This window comes from Solanum dulcamara, chromosome 11 (genome assembly GCF_947179165.1).
Source record: "Solanum dulcamara chromosome 11, daSolDulc1.2, whole genome shotgun sequence".
Classification (NCBI taxonomy): domain Eukaryota; kingdom Viridiplantae; phylum Streptophyta; class Magnoliopsida; order Solanales; family Solanaceae; genus Solanum; species Solanum dulcamara.
Genome location: NC_077247.1, coordinates 35,283,884 through 35,296,325, shown reverse-complemented (window position 1 = coordinate 35,296,325; position 12,442 = coordinate 35,283,884). Strand labels below are relative to the sequence as shown.

The window sequence follows — 12,442 nt, the reverse complement described above, 5'->3', positions numbered from 1 at the left end:
TGGATTTTCTTGTAAGTTTCGATGCTAGTTGCTATGTCATGCAATATGTTTCTTAATTTTCAACTTAAAAAAGGTCTCTTATTTTTCATATACATAAACTTGTGAAGTTGTAGTGTAGAGATAACATGACTTGGGATGTGAATATAAAGATTCCCGGGTAATATCCTTTTTGAGTTTATTTTTATGTTCTCTGCCACCTTTCTACCTTGCCAGCATAGTGCACTTCCATCACTTGGGATGAAAAACTATGAAAGACAATTGATTACCTTTAGCTTGCTAATAAATGTTGTTTTGGTGTTCTTTTTCATAAACAGGTCTGGGGAGGAAATCCAGCTAGATTTCTGAGGAAGCTCACACAAGAAGAAATTGCTTTTATCTCGGAGTCAGCAGCCAACTATTCTAATTTAGCACAGGTTCATGCTGGTGAAAATGCAAAAAGCTTTGATGCGATTGAATTTGAGAAGGCGTTGCGGAAGAAATTTGCTCGAAAAGACAAGGAGTATGATTCTATGCTGGGTGTTGTCCGTGAAACACCTCCTGAGCTTGTCCTGCCTGATAATATCCAGGCACCAAAGGCCATTTAAGTGTGGATCCAAGTTGATTATCCTTTGGGTTTTGTGGTGTTAGCCAATTTCTTTTTTCATTGGGCTGATCAAACAAGAAAATACCTACGTTACATTCTCAATAATTAAGGTCAGGCTTCATTTCCTGTGCTGATCCTGTTTTCCAATCAGAAGCTTTGATTGTGGATCAAGTACCAATTGTACTGTAGACAAGATGGTTGTTTTTTTTTAATAATCAATTTTTTATTTCCTTTTCTCTTCCCCTTGTTTTAGTTAAGGGTATGTATTTCAATAAATTGTCAAGAAACTTCAGCAATTCGTACATAAACGTGGATATGTACGTGTTTGTTAGGTCAAATGTATACATCCTGACTCCATTAATTAATACTAGCCAGGGCCAGGCAGATATAGTTTTCAGTCTAGAAATACTATACTTGGTGGAATTTGCTTGGATCGGCAACAAAGTTCGACCCCTTTTGTGCATTATTCTAAATGATATGGCATAAGTTAAGTTTTAAAATCTTAACTTTTTTGAAATTAAAGTACATTATTATAGAATGTTATCAACAATCGTAGATTAAAATCATGTAAACTTTACCTAAATCCCATAATGGAAAAGTCTAATTACTATACATCCCTCATTGTATCAAAATTACCCGATATCCCCTTTTTTCCAACTTTTCTGATACATTAGTTTTGTATCTGATACATCAATTATCTAATGAGTAATTAATGAAGATCATCTATTTATGGATAATATCTTAATATAAGGGATGATTGGTTCTTTAAATCAATTACTAATCTAATTAATGGGATTAATTTGGTTAAAAAAATAACGGTTGTGAAGTTGAAGATTCAAGCCAAAAAAACAGAGCATAAATTCAAACCAACTTCGATTTCAATTTTTTTCCAGTTTTGGTGATACATAAGTTATGTATCTGATACATCAATTGTTAAAAAAATCAATTGTTATGTCCATGAAGATTCAAGCAAAAAAATAGAGCGTCGTCTCGAATGGAAAAAACAGAGCATCAATTCATACCGAATTTGATTTCAGTTATTTTTTCACTTTTGCTGATACATAAGTTATGTATCTGATACATAACTTTAGCTATAGAATAGTTAATGCACATCAGCTATTTATGGATAAAAGATTGGCTCTTTATATCAATTACTGATCTATTAAAGAAGGCGACAGTTATGTACGTGAATTTTAAAAATTAATGTATCGGAATCATTAAATATTGAGAAATGAGAATCTGATACATGTGCATGATGTATCATAATAAATAAAACTTGATTCATGTATCAGAATTCACAAAATGTGACACTTATGAATATTATACTCGATACAAGTTTGATACAGTACAAATATAAAACATAAACTTTGATTTTATATTCGATTTTGACACGAGAGAAAAACATAGTAAATCTGATGTATGGAAATATTAAAACATATTAAATCTGATACATTACAGTTTATGTATCAGATACATTAAAAGAATCAGAATCACCTAAAATGTTTACTATAAAAAAAAACTACTTGACATCAATCAGTTCTCCTTGGTTTGGAGAGATGTCTCTCTTAGTTTTTTTTTGGATCGTCGTTATCGCTAACACAACCATTCATGGCCTTCTGACAACAATATCTCCACCTATTGATGATTCAAAATCATCAAGAAAATTAGCCCTATATGCCGTTCCGAATCTCAATGGGTGGGACGGGATCTTCTTGATGACGTATTTCATTCCCTGCATTGACATGAAAATGGTTAAATACAACTTGAACTTTATACATAAATACGATGTATCATATGCATTAAAATATCTGATGCATGAGATGAGAATCTGATACATACAGAAGATGTATCAGAAACAATTATATATTATATTCTGATACATAAATGTAGAAGTATCAGAATCATTAAAACTTGAAACATCAAAAAATGACACTTACACATGATGTATCAGAAATAGTAAATCTCCAAAAAAATGCATTTGAACAAAACATTATGTATCTGATACATAAATGTATATGTATCATAATCATTAAAACTTGAAACATCAAAAAATGACACTTACACATGATGTATCAGAAATAGTAAATCTCCAAAAAATTGCATTTGAACAAAACATTATGTATCTGATACATAAATGTATATGTATCATAATCATTAAAACTTGAAAATAACAAATACTGAGACTTAAAGATGATGTATCAGAAATAATAATTCTCAAAAAATTGTATATGAAACAGACATTATGTATCTGATACATAAATGTAGATGTATCAGAATCATTAAACTTGAAATAACAGAAATTGAGACTTAAACATAATGTATCAGAAATAGTAAATCTCAAATAATTGCATTTGAAAAAGACATTATGTATCTGATACATAAATGATATGTATCAACTTCGTTAAAACTTGAAACAACAGAAACTGACACTTAAACATGATGTATCAGAAATAGAAAATCTCCAAAAAAAATACATTTGAAAAAGACATTATGTATCTGATACATAAATGTATATGTATCAGAATCATTAAAAATTAAAACAACAGAAACTGACACTTAAACATGATGTATCAGAAATAGAAAATCTCCAAAAAAAAATACATTTGAAAAAGACATTATGTATCTAATACATAAATGTATATGTATCAGAATCATTAAAAATTAAAACAACAGAAACTGACACTTAAACATGATGTATCAGAAATATAAAATCTCCAAAAAAAATTCCTTTTAAAAATACATTATGAATCTAATACATAAATGATATGTATCAGAATCATTAAAACCTTCACAAAATTTTCATTCTAAAACAAAAAACTTAATTGAACACATACCTTTGGGAGATTAGGGCGTGTTGTAACCCCTTCAATCTTGTTATCTATTTCTTTGGGTGCATGTTTAACTGTAGCTTTCGACTTCAATTTCTCACGTAGCTTATTCATTACTGTTGGATCGTTACGATGTTTGGATCTAACTTCGTCGTAACCTTCCCAAGACGAATCAGAACCAGGAGAAACAAGAATTCGTTGATTTTTAGTGGACTGTTTGAGACCATGAACGGATTCCATTGAAGGAATGAGAAACAAAAACAGAAAGATTTACAGAAGAAAACAAATGATAAAAATTTAGAAGATTTTTCAAAGATTTTCAAAAGAAATCAAAATATACAAATTTTAGGAGAAATCAAATTGAATGAGGATGAAGTAAAATTCCATATAAGGAAAGATTGAAATATACCTTATTTGGAACCTTGAAATTGATTAACAGTTGAAGAGTAACAAATTAACTAGAGCAAATTAGGGCAAGAATAAAAGAATAGGCGGATGTATCAGAGAGGTATAGAGAGAGAAAGGAAAAAGAGGGAATTTGGAAATTTTTTGGTGTAAATGGGAATAAAAGTAAATATATTAGGGGAATATGTGTAAAAGGGTAATTTTACCTAAAATCATCCTTGAAGAATTTTTAATACATTGTTCGGAATCCATAATGGGCCCAATATCCTTGGCAACAACCCTTTTAGAATTGTTTAGAAGCATGACTCACTCCCCAGCAGTGGGTTGGGTGTCAGGGTGGACCCACGTTGTAGGTGTCGGGTGCTCGAGCGACTAGCATTCATCGACGACCCCAATGCAAATTGCATATATGTAGACCAATCGAAGTGACTTATTTTAAGTATTTTAATAGGTTTGGAAAATTTAAAAATATTTTTAGCATTTATTTTTAAGATAAAAATAAACCAAAATATGTTAGAATTTTTAACTTTATCGCTTTCGGCTTATAAGCCCACATACAAAAAGGTCTGATGGATACTTTGTTTTCAAGGCAGAAAGTTTTGTGCGCATTATATGAGAAGCAAGGGATCAATACTCGATTGACCTTTTGTTGATTATTTTTTGAGGAAACAACACAAATTTCGTTAGTTTAGGTCCGATTTATGTTTGGACACGGTAGTTTAACAAATTACCTTCCATACTATTCTTTGTTCGCCGATACATGTATCTGGCGGGCTCAGATATATGTATCACGAATACATGTGGTGTCAAGGTATAATTTATTCTAGATACACGGTATTCAAGCGTGATTCACATGTATCTACGATACAGTGACTCTCTCGCTCTCCCCTCTCCCTCTCTCACTCATCTCGCTCCCTATGTATATATGTATTTTCGAATGTATATAAGTCTCACAAATATTATGTATCTGTTATTCAGTATCAATTTGATTCAGTGTATCTGCTATCAATTTCATCTCATATATTCCATATCAATTTCATTAGTGTATTTGATGTCAATTTAATATATTCGAGCATAAGTACATATATTATTATAAAAATACATTAATATATTCATCAGTATATATGTGCATAGAGAGAGAGGAAGAGAGAACAGGAAGAAGGCGAGAGTGAGCGAAGGGGAGAGAGAAGAAAGAAGTGAGAGAGCGAGAGAAAAAAGGAGAGGCGAGGGGGAGAGAGGGCTGAATAGCGAATGGGAAGGAGAAATGAGTGATTATGTAATAGTTTAGAATATTTATAATTATTTTAAAGTATAAAAAAATAGATATGATAAAAATTAGTTTTTTCTTTTTTTTTCCCCACTTTTTCTATTTCCTAGATCTCATTCACTAGGACAAGTTTTTTTTAGCTTCCAGCCAAACTTTGAAGCGTAAGACATGCATAACGGTAAGTCGTGATATTATTATTTATCATTTTCAAAATATACAAAGTCATCTAGTTTTAGTGATTAAAAGTCTTTTCCTTACTAGTTATAATAGTAACCGTAGTTTTCTCAATGACTTACGACTAAAAGTGTCGTATTCTCGTTGAATTTTTTTTTCATATTCATATTCAAATAATATTGTATATTTTAATTTAAATAAATAATCATAAATTATAATTTTAAAATTTTGAATTTGCAACGATAGAATGAGGGCAGCTTCATAACCGCAAAAATTGCACATAAGAATATTAAAGTTGGTCTTGGACACATGCTCATCAGTCCAATGTTCCCACCTAAGTCTATCTAAACCTATTTCCCCATAATATAGGATAATGTTTTTGGACGGTTTGAACTTTTCAATATCTGAAAACAATATCTTATCTTTTTTATACACAAAAACCAATCACATATACTAAACCCTCCAATTCATTTAAGACCAACTATATTAACTACCCATGAAAGAAAAGTTTGGAAAAAGACAGCTTCTATTTGTTCTTCAACGTTCTTTTCGATATAATTCTTTTTTCTTATATTTGACTCTTTGCATATTATAAAGATTTAAATTAAGCATGAAAAACTTACCCTTCCATATTTGAATTCGAAATCTATTATTAAAAGCTCTGCATCATTTAGTAATGCTACTCGGTGCTTACTCTTTTTAATTATTTTTTTATTTCACACCCTAATTTTGATATTTATTCTAAGATCAATTTATTAGTAATTTTAATTTTATGAACTCGCATATTAATATCATAGTATATAAATATGTTGTTATTTAAAAGAGCTCATTTTTTGATTTTATAAAGTGTTAAATTATTTGGGACTAAAAGTAAATATTTATTAATATGAGGGTTAATTTAAATAAGAAGAAATTCATAGACTTTTTTATATGTCTAATGAAGACTTACTGAAAATGTGTTTTTAAATAACTTGATAAAGCACTTTAAAAAAAATTTAAAAAAAATATTTTCTAAATCTGAAGAACGTTATTCTTATGTATCATCTCTCTATCTAGTGATTTACTTACGGTCTTGAATTGAATATTTAAAATTTCGTATTCGATATTTGTATCGAAAAGATAAAACATTTTCTATTAAAAAACAACATTTACAAAGCTCAAATTTGTGATTTAAGAATGTAGTTTTTAGTACGTGGTGTTCTTCTAGATCTTATTTTTCCATGAAGCTTAACGTGACAAATATTTGTTGAAACGTGGCAAAATTGTGGGGGCAAGTTTGAACTTTTTACGTAAAATATTCAATCCACGTGGCTCAATGTTTAATAACTGAAACTGACGTTACAATACCAAGTGATTTTTTATCGGCGATAGTTACGCTAGTCAAAAATAATTTGTATTTGTTGCACCTAATGAAAGTAAATAAATAAAGAACGTAATGTCTTTGTTTTTTTTATAAAAAAAAATAATCCATCCTTTTAACCCTTTAATAAATTTTTTGGATTTGTTTTAAAGAGAAGTTGAATACAGGACAGCAACAACAACAACAATCCAGTAAAATCCCACATCGTGGGGTCTGAGGAGGGTAGAGTGTACGCAGACCTGACTCCTACCAATGTAGGACGGCTGTTTCCGAAAGACCCTCGGCTCAATAAAAGCATAGAAAAAGGTTAGACAAGAATATTAGAGTAAATAAATAGATGACGAAAACGGTCCAAACAATAGTATAATCAAAGCACAAAAAAACAGTAGATATTATTATTGGATAATAACATAAATACCATAACTAACATACATCAGAGTACAAGAAATCATAGTGCGTTAATACACCTACGAGTAAGGGAGAATAAAACCATTATGTACTAGCCTTCTACCCTAATGTGTGTCCTCCACACCCTCCTATCTAGGGTCATGTCCTCGGTAAGTCGTAAATGCGCCATGTCCTGTCTGATCACCTCTCCCCAATATTTCTTCGGCCTACCCCTACCTCTTCTGAAACCATCCATGGCCAACCTCTCACATCTCCGCACTGGTGCATCTGGGACTCTCCTCTTCACATGTCCAAACCATCTCAGTCGCGTTTCCCGCATCTTGTCTTCCACCGAGGCCACTCCTACCTTTTCTCGAATAGCCTCATTACTAATCTTGTCACTCCTGGTATGCCCACACATCCATCTCAACATTCTCATCTCGGCAACCTTCATCTTTTGCACATGGGAGACCTTAGCTGGCCAACACTCCGCCCCATATAACATAGCTGGTCTAACGACCACTTTGTAGAACTTGCCCTTAAGTTGTGGTGGCACCTTCTTGTCACATAACACACCGGAGGCGAGCCTCCATTTCATCCATCCTGCCCCAATACGGTGTGTGACATCCTCGTCGATCTCTCCGCTGTCTTGCATGATAGAACCAAGGTACTTAAAACTACTTCTCTTTTGGATGGCTTGGTCCCCGAGCCTAACTTCTGCGCCAACCTCTTGAGGTGTCTCACTGAACTTGCATTCTAGGTACTCTGTCTTGGTCCTACTCAGCTTAAACCCCTTAGACTCCAAGGTGCGTCTCCAATCTTCCAGCTTAGCGTTAACTCCGCTAAGAGTCTCATCGATGAGGACTATGTCGTCCGCAAAAAGCATACACCATGGCACCTCACCTTGAATTTGTCGCGTCAATCCATCCATCACCAAGGCAAATAGGAACGGGCTAAGAGCTGATCCTTGATGCAACCCCATCATAACTGGGAAGTGTTCTGAGTCCCCTCTTACTGTCCTTACCCTGGTTTTGGCACCCTCGTACATGTGAAATAGCAAAAAAAAATGTTTTTGTTAATTATAAAAGTAGCATAAACTGTTTATTCTAAAATTGTTAAGACAATTGTTTCTGTAGATAGGATTTAGTCGGTTCATAGATATACCAACTTACCATGTTTGGTTTTGAAAAAAATAAATTGAATTTCTACTTTATCCAATAAATTTCAGTTTACATTTAATTTGAACCTATGGGTAGGGGATATAAACCTTTTATTTTTATTGTAATTTGTAATAATAGATTATAATTTTTCTTTCGCAAATAAATAGTAGTAGGAGAAAATAAGTGTGTTTGACCAAGAGGGAGTTGCAATTGAGCCTAGGGTCTTTCAAAAATAGTCGTTCTACCTTGATAGGAGTAAGGTCTGCGTATACTTTATCCTCCTCAGACTCCACATTGTGAAATTTCACTGGGTTGTTGTTGTTGTTACTGTTGACCAAGAGGGAGTTGCAACACCTTTTAAGCAAGACCCCTCCAACAAAAACAACTATGAGAACACTGTTTGAATTTACTTTTGCTTGTTCAGTTTGAATTTCACGTATTACTTTAATAAATAATAATTGATATGTGTAATTTATCATACATTCGTACTAATTGATGTTTAATTTTAAGTTTTTACAAAATAATTTATGAGATATAAGTAATTAATATTAAGAATGAAATATTTCAAAAATAATTTAATATAATGAACAAATAAAATTGAACGGAGGAACATTTATTACAACAACAATAATAATATATTCAGTGAAATCTCATAAATGAAGTTTAGGGAGAAGAAAATGTACGAAGACTTTATCAGTATCTCATGAAGACGAAGGAACAGTTATTAATAACAAAAATCATGCTCCTTGATAATGGGAATCATGGGAGAAAAAGGGGATCTCCTTAATTCCATAAGAATATTCGCAAGATTTAGGACACGTAAGTCATCACTTGAGAGGATAATGTTTTTGGTCGGTTTTTTCAACTGTTAAGACCAACTAACTTAACTGAAAAGTTTGGAAAAAGTAGCTCAAGCAAATAACTATTTGTTATTTGATAAGTTTTAAGCTATATAATTAGTGTGAGAAATATTTATATTCGATCCCAAGAGAAGGAAAAGATCTTCAGAAAGTGGATATTTTATAATTCGATAAAAAATTATTATCTTTACATGTTATAACATGTAATATGTTTATTTAAAATATATATATATATTTATTTTTTAAAAGAAAATATTTATAAATATGCTTGATAACTTTGATTCAAACATTACATTACTAAAAAGTGTTTGATCGTCAATAATTGTATTAGTCAAATATTCACATATTGCATCATCTAGTGATATTTGATCGGAGACAAGTATGTTAGTCAAATATCCAAATATTGTGTCACCAAATAACGTTTTGTGCCCGATGATTACATTAATCAAATACTTTTATGGTGAGTCAATAACTTTTGTATTTATTATATTAAGTTAAAATAAGTGGAAAAATTTGTATTTGTAAATCCGGTCATTAATTTTATTCTTTTAGTTAATTTTAGATATTTCTAAAAGGAAAAATGGAATGCATAATAGCACGAAATAAATGGTATGTAAATGAGTTGTCCCCTTCGATGTATGAAGATTCTTAATTCGAATTAAACTACATTAATATTTTTATGTCTATTGGCCATGCGACAAAATGAACTTTTAATTGTCAAAATTGATTATTCAAAAAATCGCTTATTATTTTCATCCTTGTCTAATTTTAAAGCAATTATTTAACATTATAATATTGATATTACTTAAAATAAATGTACACTTTAATATCAAATGATTTACGATCATCTTACATAACTCGACAATTATATAAAATGCACGTGTCGAGAGATTTAGGTAATTGAAATGAGTGCTTTTTTTCTCTTTTTGTAGAAAAATGTTAATTTTTGGACTATTTCTTGAACTATGTTGTCAGATATGGACTAATAGTACAAGGCTAACATAATTAAAGAGTAATTAATTGATCAAACCATTAATAATCATGCTAAATATGTGAATATTTATTAATAAAGAGATCAAAAATGCATTTTTTATTTAATTAAAGGACAAATGCACTCAGTTAAATATTACAAAACTATAATTAGATTTTTTTTCTAAAATTGAAGGGTCAAAAAATGTTTGTGAAGTTTTTTTATTAAAAAGTTTAAATTCAACAGTGAATATTGAGGTCATCATGCAGAACTCTGAATTGGCTAAAACCTTAACAATTGTGGCTCAAATTTTGCATCACCGAGTATCCTTAAGTCGGTGAGGGTTATATTAGTCAAAATACCCAAATATTGCATCACAAAGCGCCATTTGATCATTGATGATTACGTTAGTCAAATATTCAAATATTGGATCATCAAGTGGCACTTGATTGGCGATGATTACGTTAGTCAAATAATCAAATATTGCGTCACCAGATGTCATTTGATCAGAAGCGATTACAGTAATCAATACCTTCATTTATGAGTAAATAATTTTTTTGTATTTATTATCGACGATGATTACATTAATCAAATACCTCAGTCCGTGAGTAAATAATTTTTTTCCTTTATCATAATATGCTGAAACAAGTGATTTTTTTAATATTTTGGTAAATTCGATCCTTCACTTCACCTTTTAGTCAATTTTAGATATTTTCAAAAGAAAATATGAATTGCATGACATCACAGAATAAATAATATGTAAATGAATCGTTCCTCTTCAATGTGAAAAAGTATGTAATTGGAATTAAATTACAATAATATTTTTTATGTTTAATGAGTACGCGACAAATTAATTTTTTAACTGTCAACATTGATCATTCAAAAATTCCTTATCTTCTTCATTTGTGCATAATGTTTAAGTCATTTTTTTAATATTACGATATAAATATGACTTATAATAAATGTACGCTCCAATATCACACGATCTACGATCATCTTATATAACTCGATAATTATGTGCAATGCATGAGTCAAGATCACTCATCAATTGAAATTAGTGTTGTTGGTACATTTTGAATCTTTTGTAACTGTATTATTATATCAGATACGGAATGACAATATAAGCTTAATATAGCTAATGAGTAATTAAGTGATAAAAACTATATATTGATAATCATGTTAAATATATAAAATTCACAAATAAAGGAATAAAATTCATTTTTCATCTAATCAATGGTCAAATATACTTGGTCAATATTATAAAATTTAAATTTAATTTTTTCTAAAATTAAGGGATCAAAAAGTTCTATTATTTTTTTTTTATTAACTCTATATATCTTAAATGCTATAATGAAAATTGAGGTCATCATGCAAAAACTCTGGAATACGAAGTTGAACTAGCCTTGACAATTTTGACTCAAATGTTGCATCATGACCAAGCAACGCTTTGTTGGTGGCAATTATGTTAGCAAAATATCCAAAAATTGTATCACTAAGCAAAATATGGTCGGCGATCGTTACGTTAGTCAAATAGCAAATATTACATCATCAAGTGGTGTTTTGATAGACGACAATTACATAATTAGTTAAATACCCAAATATTACATCATCAAGTGGCGTTTGATCGACGATAATTATGCTAGTCAATTACCTCTATTTGTGAGTAAAAAAATATCATTCATTTTATTCCTTTAGTTAGTTTTAGATATTTCTAAAAGAAAACATGAAATTCGTGATATCAAACAATAAATTGTATATAAACGAGTTCCTTTCGATGTAAAAGGGTCTTTAATTCGAATTAAATAATTATATTAATATTTTTTTATGTTTAATGAGCAAGAAATAAATTGAATTTTTAAAGTCAACATTGTTCATTCAGAAAATCACTTATTGTTTTCATTCATGTATAATTTTTAGGTCATTTTTTTTTATCATTATACTATTGATATTACTTTACATAAGCATACGCTCTAAAATCAAGCTATCTGTGATCATCTTACATGACTCGACATTCACGTGCAGCGCACATACGAAAGACTTGTTAATTGAAGTTAGTGTTTTTAATCTTGTTTGTAGCAGAATATTATATAAGATATAAAACAGTGCAAGCTTAACATAACTAAAGAATATGATTAGGTGGTTGAATCATTAATAGTCATGCTAAATTTGTGAATATTCACAAATAAAGGAATCATAAGTGCATTTTTCATCTAATTAAAGGTCAAGTATACTTCGTCAAATATTACAAAACTAAAATTACAATTATTCTAAAATTAAGGGATCAAAAAAATGTTTTGTAGGGCAAAAATATCCCTTCAAACTCTTTTTTATACATCACTTTTTATATATTTAGGGGTCATTTGATAGGGTACATAAAAACAATGTTAAAGAGAGTGTATTAATAATGCTTGTATTAGTTATGCTTGCATTAATTGTACATAGATTATT

At 30.3% G+C, this 12,442-nt stretch overlaps 1 protein-coding gene across 1 annotated transcript in view; it reads left to right on the top strand.

Moving 5' to 3' along the window:
- Positions 1-819, top strand: part of LOC129872813 (gamma carbonic anhydrase 1, mitochondrial-like) — a 47,235-nt gene extending 46,416 nt beyond the window's left edge. The window contains exon 5 of the mRNA XM_055947696.1: positions 315-819. Coding sequence (XP_055803671.1) covers positions 315-584 — 270 coding nt within the window. The 3' untranslated portion in view covers positions 585-819. The remainder of the gene's footprint in view (positions 1-314) is intronic.
- The last annotated feature ends 11,623 nt before the right edge of the window (positions 820-12,442 follow it).